At 36.3% G+C, this 24,323-nt stretch overlaps 1 protein-coding gene and 1 pseudogene across 8 annotated transcripts in view; both read right to left on the reverse strand.

The window, feature by feature from the left end:
* LRRC49 (leucine rich repeat containing 49) overlaps window positions 1-24,323 on the reverse strand; it is a 161,362-nt gene that overhangs the window by 26,002 nt on the left and 111,037 nt on the right. For 6 of the 7 annotated variants that reach the window (XM_021940672.2, XM_009210523.3, XM_031668523.1 and 3 more), the window contains 3 exons: window positions 18,934-19,171; window positions 17,573-17,758; window positions 14,684-14,793 (listed from right to left, as the gene is read on the reverse strand). In XM_021940672.2, the coding sequence (XP_021796364.1) occupies window positions 14,684-14,793; window positions 17,573-17,758; window positions 18,934-19,171 (534 nt within the window). The other variant, XM_021940674.2, reaches the window with a different exon arrangement.
* On the reverse strand, window positions 10,315-11,259 carry LOC108586757 (annotated as a pseudogene). Its single transcript, XR_001904441.3, has one exon. The product of XR_001904441.3 is annotated as a peptidyl-prolyl cis-trans isomerase A pseudogene (transcript).

The raw sequence follows: 24,323 nt of genomic DNA on the forward strand, positions 1-24,323 counted from the left end.
GAAGCTGGGGAGAAATAGGAGTTCTTTCACACTGTTGGTGGGAGTGTAAATTAGTTCAACCATTGTGGGAGACAGTGTGGTGATTCCTCAAGGATCTAGAACCAGCAATACCATTTGACCCAGCAATCCCATTACTGGGTATATACCCAAAGGATTATAAATCATTCTACTATAAAGACACATGCACATGTATGTTTATTGCAGCACTGTTTATAATAGCAAAGACTTGGAACCAACCCAAATGCCCATCAGCGATAGACTGAATAAAAAAATGTGGCACATATACACCATGGAATACTATGCAGCCATAAAAAAGAATGAATTCATGTCCTTTGCAGGGACACGGATGAAGCTGGAAGCCATCATTCTCAGCAAACCAACAGAGAAGCAGAAAACCAAACACTTCATGTTCTCACTCATAGGTGGGAGTTGAAAAATGAGAACACTAGGACACAGGGGGGGAACATCACACACTGGGGCCTGTCGGGGGTGGGGGCAAGGGGAGGGAGAGCATTAGGACAAATGCCTAATGCATGCAGGGCTTAAAACCTGGATGACAGTTTGGTGGGTGCAGCCAACCATCATGGCACATGTATACCTATGTAACAACCTGCATGTTCTGCACATGTATCCCAGAACTTAAAGTAAAAAAAAAAAAAAAAAAAAAGTACAGAATAAAAGCTCCTCTTTGTATCTCTGGTAGAATTCAGCTGTAAATCCATCTGGTCCTGGGCTTTTTTTTGATTAGTAGGCTATTTATTATTGCCTCAATTTCAGAACTTGTTATTGGTCTATTCAGGAATTCAACTTCTTCCCAATTCAGTCTTGGCAGGGTGTATGTGTCCAGGAATTATCCATTTCCTCTAGATTTTCTAGTTTATTTGCATAGAGGTATTTATAGTATTCTCTGATGGTTGGTTGTATTTCTGTGGGGCCAATGGTGATATCAACTTTATCATTTTTTATTGTGTCTATTGCATTCTTCTCTCTTTTGTTCTTTATTAGTCTAGATAAAGGTCTATTTTATTAATTTTTTCCAAAAAAACAGCTCCTGGATTCATTGATTTTTTAAAGGGTTTTTTATGTCTCTATCTCCTTCAGTTCTGCTCTGATCTTTGTTATTTCTTGTCTTCTGCTGGCTTTGGGGTTTATTTGCTCTTGCTTCTCTAGTTCTTTTAATCGTGATGTTAGGGTGTCGATTTGAGATCTTTTTAGCTTTTTGATGTGGGCATTTAGTGCTATAAATTTCCCTCTTAACACTACTTTAGCTGTGTCCTAGAGATTCTGGTATATTGACTCTTTGTTCTCAACGGTTTCAAATAACTTCTTGGTTTCTGCCTTAATTAATTATTTATCCAGAAGTCATTCAGGAGCAGGTTGTTCCATTTCCATGTAGTTGTGTGGTTTTGAGTGAGTTTCTTAATCCTGAGTTCTAATTTGATTGAGCTGTGGTCCAAGAGACAGCTTATTATGATTTCAGTTCTTTTGTATTTGCTGAGGAGTGTTTTACTTCCAATTATGTGATCAGTTTTAGAGTAAGTACCATGTGGTGCTGAGATGAATGTATATTCTGTTGTTTTTGGGTGGAGAGTTCTGTAGATCTATAAGGTCCACTTGATTCAGAGCTGAGTTCAAGTTCTGAAAATCCTTGTTAATTTTCTGTCTCAATGATCTAATGTTGACAGTGGGGTGTTAAAGTCTCCCACTATTATTGTGTGGGAGTCTAAGACTCTTTGTAGGTCTCTAAGAAGTTGTTTCATGAATCTGGGTGCTCCTGTATTGGGTGCATATACATTTAGGATAGTTAGCTCTTCTTGTTGAATTGATCCATTTACTATTATGTAATGCCCTTCTCTGTCTTTTTTGATCTGTGTTGGCTTAAAGTCCATTTTGTCAGAAACTAGGATTGCAACCCCTGCTTTTTTTTTTTTTTTTTCTCTTTCAATTTGCTTGGTAAATTTTCCTCCATCCCTTTATTATTTCATTTTATTTTATTTTGTGTGTCTTTGCACGTGAGATGGGTCTCTCGAATACAGCACACTGATGGGTCTTGACTCTTTATCCAGCTTGCCATTCTGTGTCTTTTAATTGGGGCATTTAGCCCATTTAAGGTTAATATTGTTATGTGTGAATTTGGTCCTGTCATCATGATGCTAGCAGGTTATTTTGCAGACTTGTTGATGTAGTTGCTTCATAGTGTCATTGGTCTTTGTACTTCAGTGTGTTTTTGCAGTGGCTGGTAATGGCTTTTCCTCCAATCTCTTCTGGCTTATAGGCTTTCTGCTGAGAGGTCCACTGTTAGTCTGATAGGCTTCCCTTTGTAGGTGACTGGCCCTTCTCTCTGGCTGCCCTTAACATTTTTTTCTTCATTTCAACCTTGGAGAATCTGTTAATTATGTGTCTTGGGGTTGATCTTCTCATGGAGTATCTTACTGGAGTTCTCTGGATTTCCTGAATATGAATGTTAGCCTGTCTTGTTAGGTAGGGGAAGTTCTCCTGGATGATATCCTGAAGTATGTTTTCCAACTTGGTTCCATTCTCCCTGTCTCTTTCAGGTTCCCCAGTCAGTTGTAGGTTTTGTCTTTTTACATAATCCCCTAGTTCTCAGAGGTTTTGTTCATTCCTTTTCATTCTTTTTTCTCTAATCTTGTCTGCCTGTCTTACTTCAGCAAGACAGTCTTCAAGCTCTGAAATTCTTTCCTCTGCTTGGTATATTCAGTTATTGATACTTGTGGTTGCATTGTGAAGTTCTTGTGTTTTTTCAGTTCCATCAGGCCTCTTATGTTCCTCTCTAAACTGGTTATTCTGGTTAACAGCTCCTGCAATCTTTTAGCATGGTTCTTGGCTTCTTTGCATTATTTTGTCAATTCATCCATATCACCTTCCACCCAGTTCTGTGTCCTTGCTGGAGAGGTGTTGGGATAATTTGGAGGAGGAGAGGCATTCTAGTTTTTTGAGTTTTCAGTGTTTTTTTCATTGAGTCTTTTTCATCTTTGTGAGTTTATTCAGCTTCGATCTTTGAGGCTGCTAACCTTTGGGTGGGGTTTTTATGGGGACTTTTTTGTTGTGCTGTTGTTGTTGTTGTTGTTTGTTTGCTTTCTTTCAACAGTCAGCCCCTCTTCTGTAGGGCTACTGTGGTTTGTGGGGGTCCACTCCAGACCCTATTTGCCTGGGTCCCTCCTGCACTTGGAAGTGTCATCAGTGGAGGTTGCAAAACAGTAAAGATGACTGCCTGCTCCTTCCTCTGGGACCTCTGTCCTAGAGGGGCACCAATATGATGCCACTGGGAATGCTCCTGTATAAGGTATCTGGCAACCCTTGCTGGGGGGAGTCCCACCCACTCAGGAGGCATGAGATCCAGCACCTGCTTAATAAAGCACTCTGGCTGTCCCTTAGTGGAAGGGGTGCACTGCACTGGGAGGAATCCCACTTGTCTGGACTACCCAGATACCTCAGAGCCAGCAGGAGAAAGACTAAGTCTGCTGATCTGTGGAGACTATGGCTGCCCCTCAGGGGCTCAGTCCCAGAGAGATCAGAGTTCTGTCCCTAAACCCCTGGCTGGAGTTGCTGAAATTCCTGCAGGGAGGCCCCACCTAGTAAGCAGGATGGGTTACTGCAGTGATGGCTGCCACCCCTCTCTCTGGGAGCTCAGTGGTCTTAGGCAGCAGTCAGATGCAGTGATGGCATCTGCCCTTCCCCTGGGGAGCTCAGTCATCTTAGGCAGCAGGCAGCTGCAGTGATGGCATCTGTCCCAAGGAGGTAGCAGGCAGCCTCAGTGATGGTGACTGCCTCTCCCCTGAGGAACTCGGTAGCCTTAGGCAGTATCCAGCCAAGTGGTCACTGAGAATATGCACAGCTCTATTCTTGAGATCCAAGGCCCTGGTGGCATGGGCTCATGAGGGGGATCTCCTGATCTGTGGGTTGCACAGATCCATGGAAAAAGTGTGGTTTCCCAGGCAGGGTAGCACAATCACTCACTGCCTCCCTTTGCTGGGGGTGGGAGCTCCCCTTGCCCTGTGTGGCTCTCAGGTGGGCCATCGCACCACCCTGCTTTTCCTCTCTCTCCATGGGTCATGCCAAATGCCCAGTCAGTCCCAATAACAGGGCCTGGATACCTCAGTTGCCGGTGCAGGATTCACTCACCATTTTGTTCTTCTCAGTGGGAGTCTCCGACCGCAGCTACTGCTAATTTGCCATCTTGGCCCCTATTTCCATTTACTTTCTTTACTGATTTTCTTTAAATTACAAAAGTAATGCCTATACACATCTTATATCATTTTTATTAGTCTTTTCACATAATCAACTTTACATTAATACTGTTTTAACATCATTTCTTTTTCTTTAACTTTCTTCTGGATTATTTTGCTGCTTTTTTGCTACCTTGGTGAGATAAGTGTTCTAGCGCATTCATTTTCAGCTTTTATTCTTTCCTACTACACCCATGTCAAGGTTGTCTCCATTTAGCACCACTTTAACTTGATCCCACAAGTTTCGAAATGGGTATTTTTATTATATTTCAGTTCAAGGTAGTCTCAGATTTCTATTATGAAATTATCTTTAACCTGTGGGTTATTTAGAAATGTGTTTCTTAATTTTCAAATATATGGAAATTTCCTGGTTATCATTTTGTAGTCAGGTTAAAGATGACTGCATTTTGAATAGAAAACATGCTCCATGTGATTTCAATTCTTTGCAATCTCTGGACATTTGCTTTATGAATAGTATTTGGTCAATTTTTTTAAATGTTCCATGTATGCTTGACAAGAATGTGTAGCTGCTGGGGGCAATGTTCTCTAAGTGGTAATTAGGTCAAATTTATCACATTATTCAAGCATTTTATATCCTTTTTCTATTAATTACTCAGAGATGTATTAAAACTTCCCACTAATTGTAATTGTGGATTTGTAGTTCTGTCAGTTTTGGGATTATACATTTTTAAGGTTATGCTAATAAGTGCATACAAATTTAAATCTCCTATAGTTTTCTAGTGAACCAAACCTATCATCATTTTGAAATGATCCTTTTTATTTCTAGTATTACTTTCAACTTTCAAGTCTATTGAGTCCTCAATAGCTACTCCATTTTTATTTTGGTAGTATTTATGTTGTTTATCTTTTCTCACTTTTTTGCTTTCAACATTTATGTAAACATATTTCAGATGTATCTCTTGTAAACAACATGTAGTTGAACTTCATTTTTTTATTCAGTCTGACAATCTTAGCATTTTATTTTTTTGGTTTTTTTTGGAGATAGGGTCTCGCTCTGTCACCCAGGCTGAGGTGCAGCTGCACGGTCTCAGCTCACTGCAACCTCTGCCTCCTGGGTTCAAGTGATTCTCATGCCTCAGCCTCCTGAGTAGCTGGGATTACAGGCACATTCCACCACACCCGGCTAATTTTTGTATTTTTAGTAGAGACGGGGTTTCACAATGTTGGCCAGGTTGGTCTTGAACTCCTGACCTCAGGTGATCTGCCTGTCTTGGTCTCCCAAAGTGCTGGGATTACAGGCACGAGCCACCAGGCCCGGCCAATCTTTGCATTTCAATCAGAACAATTAGTATATTTGCATTTTATCATTAAGATAGATTCATTACATTGATGGTTGTATTATGGCTTCCTTGCATCCATTTCCTTTACAATGTGATTTTACAGCTACATAAGGCCTACTCTCAGGCCCCTTAAGTATTGCTCTGTTATCTGATTTGACCAAAAGAATGTGGGTTAAATGATGGTATGTCAGTTCTTAGCATAGGACTCAAGAGGCCTTGCATGTTTCTTTTTCTTTGAACCCTGCCTCTGCCCAGGCAGATTTCTGGAGTATGAGAGACCATGTGTAGCAGAGACAGGTTGTCCCAGCTAAGGCCTTCCTAGACCAGGTTACAGCCAGCCAACCCTCAAACAAGTGAGAGAGCCAAGGTTAGATCAGCAGAGTTGCCTACCAATCCACAGGTGACTACTAATACATGAGGACCCCAGCTGAAGGCAGAAGATCCACCTAGCTGACCTATAGACTTAAAGAAAAAAATAAATGCTTCTTGTTTTAAGCAGTACTGGTAGTGATAGGAACATACATGCTGATATACCACTATTTATGTTTAAATCTACCATTTTCTTTTCTTTCTGCTTAATCCACATGTTCTATTTTTCGTTTTCTCTTTGCCTACCTTACTAATTTAGAAGCTATATATTTGCTTATTATTTGGTTACCACAGAAATTACAACACGAACAACATTAACCCACTAATATATAAAGTTAATTGCTATATTTATCTCCATCCCAGATAATACAAGGTCCTAAAATACAATATCTCCATTTACTCCTTCCTGCTACATATACTACTGTTGCAGTGTATTTTAATTTTATATTTTTAAACCCCACAAAATGTTATTACTGTTGATCTCTAACAACCTTGTCCAACCTGTGGCTGACGGGCCACCACATGTGGTCCAGGATGGCTTTGAATGTGGCCCAACATAAATTTGTAAACTTTCTTATGAGATTTTTTTTGTGATTTTTTTTCTAGCTCATCTGCTGTCATTAGTGTTAGTGTATTTTACGTGTAGCCCAAGAAAATTCTTCTTCCAATGTGGCCCAAGGAAACCAAAAGATTGGGTACCCCTAATTTATATGGCCAATGTTCATTTAGCCTTATCCAACATATTTAGTACTTTCCTTGCTCCTTAGCTTTTCTTGCATCTCAGACCTTCTAACTGGGGTCACTGTCCTGCCTTAATTATAAGCTTTATAATTTCTTTTAGTGTAAGAATACTAATGGGAATTCTCTTAGATTTTGTTTTTTATTATTTTGTTTCAAATATCTTTATTTCACCTTCATTCTTAAAAGACATATTTGCTGTGCATAGAATTCTAGGTTGGTAATTTCCTTCAGTACATTGAACACATCATTCATTATCCTATCTTCTGGCTTCCACTGCTGCTGTTACGAAATCAGTTTGTTGACCTCCACTCTTTTCAAGGTAACCTCTCTTTTCCTGGTTGTTTTTAAAACTTTTCACCTTATATTTAGAATTCTGTAGTTTCACTGTGATGTGACTAGGTGTAGATTTCTTTTCATTTATCCTTTTTGTGATTAGCTGGGCTTATTTAATGTGTGGTTTGTGTATTTCATCAGTTCTGAACAATATTTGCCATTATCTGTTTTAATATTGCCTCTACTCTATGCTCTCCATTGTGTCTTTTTGAAACTTCAGTCAGATGTTAAACCTTCCAACTCACTTTATTCTCCAAATTTCGTAGCCACTTTCTCATATACTCTATCTTCTTTCCTTTTTGTACTACATTCCAGAAAATCTCTTCTAGTCTGTCTCTCAGTTTATGGATCTCTTTTCAACTGCGTCTAGTCAGCTGTTAAACCTCCTCATTAAATTTTAACTTTGTGTATTACATTTTTCATTTATATAATTTATTTTGGTTTCCTTTCATGTCTGCCAGATCATTTTTCACAATTTCTTATTCTCTTCAGATATTTTCAAGCTTATCTTGTATATCATGACATATACTAGGCACAGTCGTTTTATAGTCTATGCATGATAATACCAATATTTAAAGTATTCATGGATCTGCTTCTGTAGTCTGTGTTTTCCTTCCAGTTCTTTTACATAATGTCTTATTTTCTTGTGTGACTGGTTATTTATATTTTCATTGTATGCTGGTAATTGCCCTTAAAAATTAGCCATGAGGATTCTTTCAGACAAGGTGAAAGTAGCTTCTTCCAGAGAGGAGGTACATTTGCTTTTTCCAGATATTTACAGACAGTGATATTTAAACTTTTATATTATTTTAAACTAGCTATGTGTTATGAATTCAGGCTGTACATCTATATGAGGACTGCTTTTTGTTTACATTTGCTTAGGGACAACTTTCCTCTTTTCTGCTCATATCAAGGCAACTTTCCTTGGAAATTCCTGAGTGGGGAGAAGAGGTAGGCTTATTTCTGACCTGATGGTATAGCCACTGGGGTTTCATTTTAATCTTAGGAAGATGTCAATTTATATTTACCACTTTAGATGGAGCCCTGGGCTTTGATTTCCATCATTTCTACTGTTCTAGGCTAGCAGAACAAAAATGTATGTTTCCTTGAAATGCCTCTGGATCAAACAGTCTCTACGATATGATAAAATATACATTTGGTCTTTGTCCATCCCTGTACTCTCTCCATTCCCATTTCCTGGCAAAAAGTTCCTAAAACCCTTGGAATTGCAGGAGTAATGAGAATGTTTTTATGCTAATGAGATGGCTGGTACCTGAGGTGTGTGAGCAAGATAGCTTTAGGATGGGCGCTGGGCACTGGAAAGGCCAAGGCATAATTAGAGGGGTGGGACCCTCAGCCCCATCGCCAACCTCAGGGGAGGGGAGAGGAGCTGAAAATTGACTTGATTACCAATAGCCAATGATTTCATTTATCATGCCTACATAATGAAGTCTCCATAAAAACCCAAAAGGACAAGATTCAGAGAACTTCTGGATAGATGAACACGTGGAGGTTCCTGAAGTGTGGTATGCCTGGAGAGGGCATGGAAGCTCTGTGCCCCTTCCCACATGGCTTGCTCTATGCATTTTTTCCATCTGGCTGTTCATCTGTATCCTTTGTCATATCCTTTATAATAACTGGGTAAATGTAACTAAAGTGTTTCCTTGTGTTCTGTGAGCCACTCTAAGCAAACTAATAGAACCTCCCCAAGAAGGGGGTTGTCAGAATCTCACTTTATAGCTGATCAGGCAGAAGCACAGGTCACAACTTGTGCTTGCAACTGGCATGTGATGTAGGGAGGCTGGGTTTGGTGGGGAGGAGCTGTCTTGTGGGACTGATCTTTCAACCTGTGGGATCTGACACTATCTCCAGGTAGGCAGTGTCCGAATTAAATTGAATTAGAGGGCACCCAGCTGAGGTCTGCTGCTGAATTGCCAGGCTGGTGTGTGGGGAAAACCCCCTCACGTATCTGGCATCGGAAGTGTTGAATGGTGTGTAAAAGCAGGAAAAGTAAGTTTGTTTCTAAGAGCTTTGTGTCTACCTTAATTTTCAATGTTCTCATTTTCCCATAGATTCTGGCCTGGTAATTATGTTATACCTTACTGGCTCCCCAAAACTTTTATGAAGGTTTTTATTTTGTCTAGCATTTTGTATTGTTTTTAACTCAAGGAATGGTAAAAACAACCAAACTCATCATTTTCAGAAACAGAAGTTCAATATATTCCTAATCTTATACAGATATATACAGAGTAAAACTCAAAAACTACTCTTTTCAAACCGTACAGACATAGAATAAAACCTGAAAATCATTCTTCAACTACTCTACCACCACTCCTCATATCTATATCCTCCCAGGTGTTCATCCTGTCAACTCCCTTTCTGTGTTTCCATATTTTTATGTCTACATATTTGTTATGTTGTTTTAAATAACATTGGGTCATAATGTAAATAGTTTTATGCCGTATTTCATTCAATGAACTGTCTCTGGATCATTTCATGTCAGAACAGGAGAGTTACCTCAATCTTTCTCCCCCCCTCCTCCTTCTTTTACAGTCATATTATCTACTATAATATAAATAGTATCATATAGATTCTGCATCTGTAAATGTAGAAGTATTATGATATACTTAGTTTTACCAATTATTTGGCATTTGTTTACTTTCCAAAGTTAAGTAACTACAAACAATAAAGCATGGTAGCCTACTACATAAATAACTTGTGCATATGTGTATTTCAATAGGATATACTCCTAGTACTAAAACTACCGGGTTCAAATATATGTATGCTTTAAATTTTGATAGACATTGCAAAACTACCTTCCACCAAAAGTCATGTTACACTTCTACCAACATGTACAGTGTACATCATCCTAAATACTAAAAAGTCATTGATATTATTGCTTTTTAAATTTTTAAGTTAACTCATTGGCAAAAATGACATCTCATTATTTTAATTTAAGTTGTATTTCTCTGATGACAAGTGAGTTTGGGCTTACATTATCTGGCTATTCATATTTCTTCTTGTGAGTTTTCTCTTTATATGTTTTGTCTTTTTTTTCCTATTATCTCAACTGTCTTTTTTCTTACTAAATTTGTAGGGTTTCTTAAAAATTTTGTTAAACATGCTGAAAATATATTCCCTGTCTGCTTGTATTTTCACTATATGATGATCATATAAAACTGTAAAAATGTGAGCTAGATGTTACAAACCTTCAGGAAGTATGAGAAAGTACAGTAGAACATTTTCATTAACATGAGATGATAAATGCCTTTCTAAGATATAAAATGTATCTTGTTTTAGGGTCCTGAAAAATCATACTGGGATTTTTTTTGTTGTTGTTACTTAGTTTTTATTTCATAATCATAAACTTAACTCTGCAATCCAGCTAGGCATGGGAGAGAACAAGGAAAACATAGAACCCAAAGGGAACTGCAGCGAGAGCACAAAGATTCTAGGATACTGCGAGCAAATGGGGTAGAGGGGTGCTCTCCTGAGCTACAGAAGGAATGGTCTGGTGGTTAAGATAAAACACAAGTTAAACTTATTCGAGTTGTCCACAGTCAGCAATGGTGATCTTCTTGCTGGTCTTGCCATTCCTGGACCCAAAGTGCTCCATGGCCTCCACAATATTCATGCCTTCTTTCACTTTGCCAAAGACCACATGCTTGCCATCCAACCACTCAGTCTTGGCAGTGCAGATGAAAAACTGGGAACCATTTGTGTTGGGTCCAGCATTTGCCATGGACAAGATGCCAGGACCTGTATGCTTTAGGATGAAGTTCTCATCTTCAAATTTCTCCCCATAGATGGATGGACTTGCCACCAGTGCCATTATGGCGTGTGAAGTCACCACCCTGACACATAAACCCTGGAATAATTCTGTGAAAGCAGGAACCCTTATAACCAAATCCTTTCTCTCCAGTGCTCAGAGCACAAAAATTTTCTGCTGTCTTTGGAAACTTGTCTGCAAACAGCTCGAAGGAGACGCGGCCCAAGGGCTCGCCGTCGACGGCAATGTCGAAGAACACGGTAGGGTTGACCATGGCTAGTAGTACAGGACTTTCCTCGGCGGCAGCGTCTGCAAAGCGCCATACTGGGATTTTCGATTGAGAATTAAGTAAATTTGTAATTTAATTTGGATAAATTGGCATCTTTACAATATTAAGTCTTGGAATATGTTAACATCGTAAATATTCATTTTTAAACTTCCTTTTTGTTCCTAATTGTATTTTCATTTATTTATTTAAGAGACAGGGTCTTGCTCTGTCACCCAGATCAGAGTACAGTGGCGCAGATCACGGTTCACTGCAGCTTCAGCCTCCCACGCTCAAGCGATCCTCCCTCCTGCCTCAGCCCCAACAAGTAGTTGGGACCACAGGCGCGAGCCACATGCCTGGTTAGTCTTTGTGTTTTTTCTAGAGATGGAGTCTTGCCATGTTGCCCAGGCTGGTCTCAAACTCCTGGGCTCAAGCGATCCATCTGCCTCAGCCTCCCAAAGTGCTAGGACTACAGGCATGAGCCACCATGCCAGGCCTGTTCCCAATTTTATTGTGTATGTCAGAGTTACTTTTTATAAGGTGTATTTTCTGGTATTTCATAGTTTCTTTGCCTCTATAAATGGGGTACTTTTTCTAATACTATTTTCAACAGCTTATTATTGGTATGAAGAAATATTAATTATTTTGATATGTTAATCTAGTATCTGGCCTCATTGTTATATATTCCGATTGATTCAAAAAGTTTAATAGTTGAATTCTCGGATTTTCTGGAGAGTCAGTGTTTGCTTTTATTGGTTAACTATTCTCTTTCAAATTCTTATTTCTTTAAAAGCTGCTATTATCTTTATGAACTTCTTTTTTCCAATTTTTAGAATTTTGCCTTACTTTGGTATTTCTCTAGGTTCCTGAAGTAAAAGCTTCATTCATTACTTTCTAATCTTTCTTGTTTTTTAACAACTACATTAAAGATATACAATTTCCTGTCAGCACAGCTCTGGTCACATCCCAGAAGTTTTGACATATAGTATTCTTATTGTCAAACTCATTTATATATGATTTATTATTTTAGCTTTAATTTCCTCTTTAATTCAAAAGCATTAAAGTATTTTTAAATGCTTTTTAAAAAAGGATAAAAAACAAAAAAAAAAAAGATAGAACAAAAAGCAAGAAGATAATTCAAGAGGTTCATAGAAACATAGAGTAAAAAGTATCTATGTACTTTGGAATCCTAGTGTCTCCCTCCAATTCAACACTTAGAGGTAAGCATTTTGAAAAAATCAACTGTCCGTGGCAAAATTGTCTTTCATGAAACCAGTCCCTGGTGCCAAAAAGGTTGAGGACTGCTGCTGCATATCATCACATTTCTAGTCTTTTCCCACAAAGTTATCTCAAAGTCTATGACTTTGATCAAACTTTTTTAAGTTTAAAGGCATTTGTATTTTGTTTTCTGGAAGCTTGCATCTGCTGTCTACCCTACTTCCCATCCCAATTCCAACTAGGTAAGTTTTTGGCTATCCTGACCCATTATTTTCTAATTTTATAATATTATGATTAGAAAATGTGATTTGTATGAGTATGCTTTTTGAGATACTTGAAGATTTACTTTGAGTTTAATGTATGATCACCTTTTACAAACATTCCATAGATGTTTGAATAAAATATGTGTTTTTTTTTCTGAACTGGGAATAAGGTTGTCAGCACAAGATTTTAAGTATATTTATTTGATAAAATGTGTTAACTATGTTATTCAAATCCTCTATAGTCTTTCTTATTTTAGTTGATTTGATCTGATCTATGAGAGAAGCATATTAATATCTATTACAATAACTGAAAAATTTGTCAATATATGCTTCTATTTGTTGATATGTTTAAAAGCTGTAGTCTTAGTTACACTGTTTCATAACTATTTTCTGGTGGATTGTAGTTTTTAGTGTCATCAATTCTATCATTATTAACTACTAATATTCCTGTATTTGTTTGTTGTTGGCATTTAGCTCATTATACATTTTCCATCCCTTTGCTTTAAGCCTTTAGGGGTTTTTTAGAGGTATCTCTGATAAAACATATTTTTAATTCAATCTGAGAGTTAGTATCTATTAATAGAAGACTTTATTAATATTTATGGTGATAACCCAAATGCTATTTTTTTCTTCCTGCTTTTTGTTGATCACTGTTTTCCTTTTAGTAGTTTAGGAATTATCCATCTAATCTTTTTCTAATGAAAACCCTTAATATTTTAATACACACAAATGTGTATTTTTCCATCAATTTTTGTTTTTAATTAGTACCTATTATCTCTCCTAAACAGGGAAAGAAAGTAAACTTTAACTTCCATTCTCTTAGGATTTTCTTGGATTTTTATTTTTAGGTTATTTAATCTTTTTAACATTATACATTAATACTTATTCAGACAACTATAAATTTTACTGATTTCTTTCATTATGTAGGCATTGTTTCTTGAATTCAATGCCTCCTTTTTTTTTTCAGAATGGTTTTGTGGGTTTTAGATGGGATTTATATTCCATCAATCAGATACACCTGGGTAAGATTTAAATTCAGAACTGGGCTAAGTGGGGAAGTAGAAGTAGCATGCAAAAGACTCACTTTGTTAGTGTAAATTACAGTAGGGTAACATGGTTCTGGAGCCAGATTCTGGGAAGCAGAGTAGGGAACTTCCTGATCCCCAGCGCAGTTAAAGTGGTATGATCCTGGTGCTCACAGCTGGGACAACAGTCTCCTGTTGTCCTTGACTGTAGCAAAGTGTTCCATGACCACAGCAAGGAGGCAGTTTCCTTTGTGGGCTTGTTCTATGGTATTCTGGGAGACATCTCTGGAGGCTCAGTCTAGAAACTGCTTCCTCAACGCTTTCAAGTATTTTGTAGATGTCTAGTTCCTTGCTTACTTTAACCAGAGTGACTTGTATGATCTGTAACTGAATCATGGCTGGTCAACCATCCTTGACTATTTCTTCATCCCTGCTCCACCACGTCAGTTAGTGTGTTCTGTCAGGTTTCCTCTTCTCCATCTTGCTGCCTTGGCTCAGGCCCTCATAATCTCTCCTGGCCTACAGAGTAACCACTTGATTGGTCTTTATTACTTCAACCTCTGCCTGCTCAAATGGCAGTCTTCTAGAATGTAAATCCAATTATACGATTGCTTGTGCTTCATTACAAAACACAAGTTTTCATTTTTGCTTGGCATAGATTGGAAAGCTCTTCAAAGTCAGACCACAATCAATCTTTCTAGCTTCATTTCCTATCACTTATTCATAATCATCCCATGTTCCAATTATACTCAGCTATTTACAATTACTTGTGCTTTTGCAGATATCTTTTCCCCATATCCTCTACCTGAAAACTCCTACTCATTCCCAAAGAACTAGATAAAATGTTATCTCCTTTGTGAAGCCTTCCCCAGTGTTCTTCCAAAATGTGGTTAGTCTCTCCTACGGCCCTCCCTTATAGCACCTGAAACGTTATGTTTTCATTGCTTGTGTATATCTTTAACTTATTAGACTATAAGCCATATGAGAATAAGGATCATCTCATTTAATATCCCCAACACTTTCAATAGGGCCAGTCTAGGATACATGTTTATGGAACACATAATTAGCATAGTTAAGAGGTACGTGGAATTTATTTCTTTTTCTAGTGTAACAGTGATTCTATAAAAAACTATAAAAATTAAAGGTTACCTGGCATCACCCAGAATGGAAATCAGACGATACTGGGGTAACTCAGAAGATGCTACATGTGCTAGGATTCCAAAGAGCCTTTCAGCCATTATCATATCATTCTGTGTCACCTGAAGAGATACGATAGAAAGGGGTAAAAAAAAATGACACCATCTCTTAGCTGGATAAAACTAATACAATCCCAAAGAGAGATCCAGATTAAATATTATCTTGTAAGCCCACAAAAGCACATTCTCCTGTGCTGTAGAAAGAAGAGTTTTCATTGATATTTTTCTTTCTTGAGTTAAAAGAAGATGTACAATTGTGGTTCATGATGATGGAAGTTGATTGGAGGTGATGAGTTAGCTCTGATTTAGAAGCTGTCTTTCCTGAGAATTACACTTCAATTTTTAGTAATTTTTTTTTTCAGAAATCCTATAGCTTCTTGGATTAGAATGATTTAGAGGAAAAAAATTCCCACGTGTCAATGGGATAGATGCATTTTAATAATATATCAAAGATAAGCCAAGGTGTTGGACATACCTTGCTCCTTTAGAGATAATTTTGTCCCTTCCTGAGAGATGGAACTTCACTGAATTAGCAAGGATGCTCCCGTTCATTCTATCAGTCTTTATCCCCAAAAAGAATAACTTGTCACAAGTATACCCTACGAGGACCCATTCTTACATTAACCAAGAAAGTACTAAAAGCTGAAAGCAGTACCTGTATTACTATCTGAGGATATTTTCTTTAATACAAAATAGGGTTGCTTACATTTTAAATACTGTTTTTTTGTCAAGAGCCAATTTTGCGCCCTACAGAACAATCGGCAATGTCTGGAGACATGTTTAGTTATTTCTGGACATTACGGGCATCTAGTGGGTAGGGACCAGGGTTGCTGTTAAACATGTCACAATGCAGAGGACAGCCCCCACAACAAAGAATTATCTGGCTCAAAATGTCAACAGAGCCAAGGTTTAGAAACCCTGGTATAATTAAATTTTAGATCTTTTGAAAATTTGTTCCTGACACTAGCTGTAATACTCTTCACAGGCATTTTCTTAAAAACAAACCAATAATTCACAAACATCTTATACATATGAATCAGTGCAGGCTAGCTCTCTTCCCTTCCCTGGATCTTAACAGTTAAGGAGGCTTCTGTCACTTCAAATCCTTCCTTAGCTAATAACTAAGTTGTGTTTGGTCCAATATAGTCACCTAGTGGCCAATGCAGGCCACTACTCCATGTTTTCTTCTTGATGCTCATAATTCAATTTAATTCTACCTCAAGCAATATCATTCTTTTTTATACACGGAGAAGTAAAAATGCAGTGTAACATTACTATGTGAGGTCAAGGACTTTACAAATAGGAATATATATTAGGTATTTTAATAAAGTGTCAAATATCCCTGGCATTGGGATTTTCAGAAATTTAAATCAGAATAAATTATATTGGTTCTTTCTAATTCTTTCTAATTCTTCTCCACTTTACATAACTATACTATTCCTTCCTAATTCAAAGTTTGATAATAATGGGTATTCTTCTAGTAATGATCCATATCTGGGTAAATACACTATTTAGGGTTAACTGATGTAACGGTTTGTTACCTCAATTAAGGGAGAATCACTCACCCATAGTAAAAATAACCATTCTATTTCCAGTCTGAGCTAACTTTAGAAACCATTAGGACTAATTATTAGGTCCTTCCAGGGACTCACAACCTCACCTCTGGGGAAGTACCAAATAGTATACATGAATACACAAGACTGAGCCAACCCTCTTGAGAACTAGCTGGAGAAATTAAAAGTCATCTGAAGATTCAGATTTACCCAACATGTTCAGCAGATGGCTGATTCTGAGGTTATGGAAATACCATGGTTGATGCAAATTTCATATAGCTGCTTGTACATTGATCCAGAGATGTACAGTCTCCTCATAGTATGCTGAATTTTTGGAGTTAAGTATCTGCCTGTAGTGTATCAGCTGCAGGGAAATACAGTTACTGTGCCAGAAAGTTGATTACAGTTAATCTTACAATAAAGAGGTCTTCCGAATTTCAAGAGATATTGTAATAAGACTAACAACATATTAAAGATTTTTTTTTCCTTTGGAAGAGTATTTAAATTCAGTAGAGGTAGAAGCATAGCTTCTCTCTTTTCTTCCAAATTAGTATTTTAAAAGAACATGGCTTTTGAGTAGCTGGGGGATTACCTTGTGACAAGCTTAGCAGAATCAATAATAACTTTTCACTAATAATTTTCCAGCTATTCAGCTCCACACCTGAGTTACCCAATGTAGTCATGGCACAGTGGTTGCTACCAGCTATTAACAAAGCAGTCCAGACATTTACTTATACTTATTTTATTTTCTTTTTCTCTTATTTTCACTTTCTTTTATCTTTCTTCCTGGCTTATTTCTCCTTTTCATCTCTTCTTTTTGTAAATCATGTTCTTCCTCCTCTTTTTTTTCCATTTTATTCTTCCCTTTCTCTACCACAATACCCTTATTAGTTGACATTTAGGTTTTACTTCCTTATCCCCTCTTGCATACCACGCAGTCTGCAAAGTACTTTGAAAAATACAAAGATCACATTACTTATAAAACAGTTATTTTTTATTTTTATTTTTACGTCGCCCCACCATTTTATTTCACTGAATGCTTACAAACAACAGTATAAGCATTTGCCATTCACTACAACCTGGTTACTATTTTATTTTTATAATTTGTTTAGTTCTTTGGAAGTTTTAAAATAGATTCTTAGGTTTTTTGACATTTTAAATGCCTATATTTAAAAAAAAAATGTCTCAAATGTTCTATCATGGTTACTTAAATTTCTAACCATTTAACGTAACTATTTCCCCTAAGAAAGAATATTTTTATTCTATAGTTCATCTAGTTTTTAGCTTACCTCTGTTCCATTTATTTTCTGCATACTAAAATGGCTTAGCCTAAACAGTACATAGTATTTCCAGAGTGTAAAATTGACAACTGGATTTCCTTGAGGATCAATTGTCAACTGGTCAACACGACGGAGTTGTGCTAGTGCATTAAATTGCTGCAGCATCACAAGATTTGTTTCCTTGAATTTAAGGTGCTGCAATGATAAAACACAAATACAGATTGGAACATTAATTTTAACCATATTGAAATATTAACATTAAAGCTTCACTAATCATTCCCCAAGTAAATATGTAAACTTTAGGCTTAGCAAGTATGTTTTCAATTACATTAAATCAACTGAATGTACTAAACTTACGTAACTTTAATTCATCCAATGCACCATTGATGGAATCCATCCAATATTGAATTCTGGGTGACTCTTTCTATAAATGACAGTCTCACTTATAAACAAACATTCTTTAAAGTTACATAAATATCAAATAATGCAGATTCAGGAATTATTGATTTTATGTGCTTTACATTGACATTAAATAAATGTTTTAAAAAAGACTAGAAATGAAAATTTCAGAGCTTTATAAATACAGGCCCCACAATTTTCCTGAGAAGAACTAGTTAGTTGTGATTACTTGTATCTTGCCAAACACTATGTAGGATAGTTACACTAGCTACAGAAAAATCAAATCACTAAAACTGCAATGTTAATGCAAGCATTCTGTCTGTGAATCTAGATGCTCTTTTCTAAACACACTGTCTCCACCCCTATCTTTTTTAGGGAGAATGAAGTGAAAATAAAAACAAAAACCCACCGAAAAGGCAGGTGAGGGAAGTCTCTTGGCTGACAGAGAAAAACACAACAATAATAAGAGATAACTCATTATAGAAATCACGGTTTCTACAAATGCATACTAAATAATACAATGACACCATAATTGAGGAAGGCTAATTTCTCAAAGTAATTTTAATGAGCTATTAAAATTATTTTCAACATTGTTAGGGGACAACTGTAAAAATTATATAATAAATATACATTTCACCATTACCAGGTATAATAGGTGAATACATAAGGCTATGTGTTAAGGTGAATCCTTTATAAAGTAGAAATAAATAACTTCAATAAAATTATATCAGTCTTTTTCTACTCCACAAAGGATCATTTTTTTTCGAGATTTAATTTCAAATGTTAACATAAAACTTCAAGGCCATTTATGAATACTAATTTAAATCCTAGCTCAAGAAAATTAACACAAAACTTTAATCTTCCTGCCAGATAGAAACTACATAAATAAAAGTTAAAACAGGTCTTTGGCCTGAACACACAAGTCATTGACTAAGAACAATTCAAATGTACTACTAAAAGGAAATATTTACCAGAGAATTAGGAAACTTAATCTTCAGTTTAGGAAGCACATGGACGATTTCATCAAATTCTATGAAAGTGAAGGAGACAGTTGTGATCATTCCTGCCGTTTGAACACTCCAATTCCTATCCAGAGATTCCAGTGCTCCTGAGCCATATAGGGAAAGTGTATCCCCATCCACTTCAACAAGGTATGTGTCTATGACAGATAAACCTTGTAAAGCATTGTTGAGTCCTGAGTCTAGAGGCCTGGAAAATCCAAAGTATGATTTTAAATGAAAGACATCATGCAGAATACCTAACAGTATAATGACCTGTCAGAAAAGCTCTTCACAATTTTATATTCTTTTTTCATTTCAATAATTAAACCTAGAGCATTAAAGACTAATTTTCAATAAACTATCTGGAAGTTTTGTACTATTCTAATCATATATTTTAATTTAAAAAGAGGCACATTATGAACAAAAAGATCACCTCTGAACCCAAATTATTTCTATCCATGAAAGATAACTAATATTCCCTTTAGTTTTAAAACAACCTGTTTACTACATTATGGTTATCTTTTCATTTCAATACAGATAGGTTTTCCCAATCTATAAATTTTTCTGACTAGAAAAAAAGTGCAGTTTACAAATTAGTATTTCTATAGTAAGAACCATACATATAAAAATATATTTACAAACCAAGTAATAACTGCTAAAAATAGTTTATTTCTCAGAGGTTGTATTGGGGGTAACCCTAACTTTCTACTTTTGGATACTTCAATGGTTTTTGAAATTTTTAAAGTGTATACTATAGTTATAATCAGTAAAATCAGTGTAGATTTCCTCCTCACTTTGAAATAAGAAATAGTGAGAAGGAATCATTATTTATATTTTATATATATATATATATACCTGCTTCTCATACTGCACTGAATTTGGTAATTATTATTTCCAAGGTAGAAGCCACATTTTTTATATAAGGCTATCTAAATGATAGCTAGCGAATAAATGAAATATCTTAATCCAACTCATATGTTCTGCCTTGTGAATAGAAATGTAACTATTTGTTTTACCTCAAAACTTAAACAAAGCATGGTTTTTGTTTCTGCATTTTCCTTCTGGGATTTCTGCTTTCATCCAGTATTTATTTGACCCTACTAAAATTAGTGTCTCACTCTTATTTGTGCTCCCATGGTCTTTGGTACACTCCTGGAACACACTTCTCTTAACTATATTACAATTTTATGCTTACAATTTTGCCTATTATTCCAGATAATGAGTGAGGCTAGAGATTGTATATTTTTTCATCTTTGGGGACGCAAAACCTAGTAATTAGCTTTTAACAATGTATACTGAATGAATTATTAAAGATCTTCAAACATTTTACAGTGTTGATGTTAAGGGATAAAACTAAGAAAGCACCACTGTTGTTTATCATACTTATTTCAGAGGTACCAGCTAACCTTCTACACATTTGTTTATTCAATAACAAGATGAGTAATAACATCAGTCTACTTTAAGTGAATATGCAACCAAGAAAATACAAAAAGGCTCGATTTCTACCAGACTAGTACTTAAGACAATGATTATTATGTGACAAAAATCAAATATCCAATGAGTAGTAGTATATGAATTGTCTTAGATGATAATCTTAGAAAGGTGAAGGCTGATAATAGGAAAAACTAACTTAACAATTAGTTCCATACATTTTGCTTTGTGTGATACATTGAGTTAGATTACATCTCATTGAGGTTGATTATATAATCAATACTGGAACAGAACAAAGGACAGTTTCAGTGCCACTAAAACAAAGAAGGCTTGATGAAAAGAGTGCATACTGCTATTACAATACTTGCCACATTGTACTGCAATTACTTGTTGCCTTATCTCTCTTACTAAACACAGTGATCCTTGTGACAAATTGAAATTTGTCACAATTACTATAGTAGATCCAAAATCTAGTATAGCAGCTAGCACGCGCTCTGCTCAATACATATTTCTTGGATGAATTAATGAAGTGGGACAATGACGAAGTTTTTAATGAGTATGTATCATATCTTAAGAAGGATGTTTGAACCATAAGCTATGGTTTCAGTAAAGGGGCAGACTCAGTGATATAGGCACAGAATAAGGGTTAGCAAGAAGGTTTACCCACATAGGGACGCCTGATGGCCACAGCAACCAGCAAAAAAGTTTAATGTAAAAATGATGGGGAATCAGAGTTATGTATCAAAAACATCAACAAATCCTTTGGGAAATGATGTTGCTCCACATCATATATTTAAAAGTGTCTTGCCTTTCTTTTTCCACATAATTAAAAGTTTAAGAATATAAGTTCCACAATAAAAAGTCTGTCATCAGAAAGGGATTATTTATTTTGTGTAAAGGGCTTGTCAAGTAAACTGTTCAGGAAATAAGTGACATAATAAACAAGGTTACGTTCAGCAAAACAGTGACATGGTTACAAAACAAAGCAGAATTTCCAATTTATATAGCTATTACATGCCCATTTGGTAAAAACAAATGGCAAGTCTCCTGGGCTGCAGACAGGCTCATCTTTTTCACTAGGAAACGTAGCACCTAGTAAATAGGCCATATAGCACCTAACCCATTTCAGTTATTTTCTGAAGGAAGCTTTTGAGTTTAGCCTTAAACTCTGGCCAATGTTTACAAATTTGCGCCTCTGGGAAAGTGTGTTCGGAGCTCCATGAAAAAATGACTTAGCTTGCCAAACAATGTTTATATATTGGGGATTGTTCTTCTAGTTTTCCTTGTATCCTTAGCAGATATGGGCACATCATTTTAGTTATACATACACACATATTAATTAATTAACTAATTAATTCTTTCTTTAATTCACCAAACATGTCCTGAAAGCCCACTCTCTACAAAACACTGTGCTAAGAATTTTGGCAAATGCCACTAAATCATGTGTATTGATAAGAACAATCAACGATGAGATCATACAAAGGTTTCTGGATATAGCAAAATTATTGCTCACTTTTACTGGGTGATAGTTTCAGAAATATAACTGCTCTAATCCTACTCAGCAATCAACCTAATAAACACATGGGATATAATTTTTAAACTAAAATGACCTCAATATCACATTAAACAAATAGGTTTTTGTGGAGAGCTTATTATGTGTCAGATATTGTGTTAAGCATTGGGGATATAAAAATAAATCAAGATATATTTGCCCTCAAAGAGCTCTCAATCCGGATGGGTGGAGTGGAGAGGAAGATGAATATATATATTAAATATAATATAATGTGCTTATTGTAATATAATGAATATTTAAACCATATGCTAAGGGAACACAGAGAAAGGAATGACTAATTCTTCCAGAGGGGAAAAGTCAAGTTTAAAAAGGAAGGTTGCGTTTGAACTGATCCTTGAGAGATAAATAGCAGATTTTTAGCAGGAGCAGAAGTTGGGAAAACAGAATGAAGAAGGGCGCTGGAATGATTACTTTAAGTTCAGGGGCATGTGTGCAAACCTGACACAGATTTCATTTTGTATGGAAAATAAAACCTGATTATGTATAATATATTTATGTAAGAATAATTTCTTTTTTAAACTTTTAAGTTCAGGGGTATATGTACAGGTTTGTAACATAGGCAAACTGTGTCATGGGGGTTTATTGTATAGATTATTTCATCACCCAGGTATTAAGCCTAGTACTCGTTAGTTATTTTTCCTCCTCCTTCCACCATCCAATAGGCCCTGGTGTGTCTTTCCACTCAGTGTGTACATGTGTTCTCATCATTTAGCTCCCACTTATAAGTGAGAACATGTGGTATTTGAGTTTCTGTTCTGTGTTAGTTTGCTAACGATAACGGCCTCCAGCTCCATCCATGTCCCTGCAAATAACATGATCTCATTCTTTTTTATGGCTGTATAGTATTCCTTGGTGTATATGTACCACATATTCTCTCTTTCTTTCTTTTTCTTTTCTTTTCTTTCCTTTTTTTTTTAACACAGTTTCACTCTGTCGCCCAGGCTGGAGTGCTGTGGCACAATCTCAGGCCACCGCAACCTCCGCCTCTCGGGTTCAAGAGATTCTCATGTCTCAGCCTCCCAAGTAGCTGGGATTACAGACATGTGCCACCATGATCAGCTAATTTTTGTATTTTTAGTAGAGACGGGGTTTCACCATATTGGCCAGGCTGGTCTCGAATGCCTGACCTCAAGTGATCTGCCTGCCTTGGCCTCCCACATTTTGTTTATCCAGTATATCACTGATGGGCATTCAGATTGATTCCATATCTTTGCTATTGTGAATAGTGCTGCAGTGAACATACATGTGCATGTGTCTTTATACTAGAGTGATTTATATTCCTTTAGGTATACACTCAATAATGGGATTGCTGGGTTGAACAATATTTCTATGACTGGAACACTAAAATACGGGGCAGGAACATTGAAACATGGAGGGGAGTAGGAGCTGGAGATGAGCCTGAAAAGTCAGATTTTATCCTGCATGGTTCAGAAGCAGAAAAAGGTTTTTAAATTTAAAAAGTGATGAGATTATATTCAACACAAGTTTTTAAGAACCTGCAAAGTATCGTGCATGAATCTAGGTACTGGTGTTAGGGATACAAAGATGAATAAGATATGCACTCTGCTCTCAAAGACCCAATTCAGACAGATAAGTCAATCAACTTTGTGGAGGACATAGTAGGGAGAGGCTGAATGTAGGGGATGAGCAAGACCATTGCAAAAGTGTCAACTAGACCATATGCAGGCATAACAAAAAATGGTATGGTGTAGTTGAAATGGCAATATCAAGAAAATGAGATAGACTTCAGTTCAAATTCCAGATCTGCCATTGGTAACTGATGACTTCCAGGGCAAGTTACTTAATTATTTGAGTTTCAGTTTCCTTGTATGTAAATGATTATCATAATACACATATTTTCAGAGTTGTGAAAATTAGAAAAAAATATTCTAAACTATGCCTCATACTTAGCTCAGTACATTTTCATGATTATTAATAAAAGAGAACATAGATTTATCAGACATTTAAGAATAAATAAAAGTAAGAGTTAGTGATTGACTAGAGAATGAAGGAAAGGGTGGAATTAAGTGTGACTCAAATTTCTAGAGTGGGTAACTGGTCATCTGACCCAGTTTCCTACCTCTGTCTGCTCTAAATTTGTACTCTAAGAAAGCTGGTATTCTTCTCTGGAGGATCTGTTTAAAATTTGTTTTCCCATAAAGTCCAATACATTTCCAATTACATTCTCCAACTGAAATATTAATTATATAATAGCAGGCAGAATGACATCAAATATGAATTCTCTTCAAGATTTTTAGTGGTTAATTTTAAGTCCAAAGTTTCATCTATTCAACTTGATCTTTACATAAGAATAAGTCAGGAGGCTGGGCACAGTGGCTTATGCCTGTAATCCCAG

This window comes from Papio anubis, chromosome 7, assembly GCF_008728515.1.
Source record: "Papio anubis isolate 15944 chromosome 7, Panubis1.0, whole genome shotgun sequence".
In the NCBI taxonomy this organism is placed as follows: domain Eukaryota; kingdom Metazoa; phylum Chordata; class Mammalia; order Primates; family Cercopithecidae; genus Papio; species Papio anubis.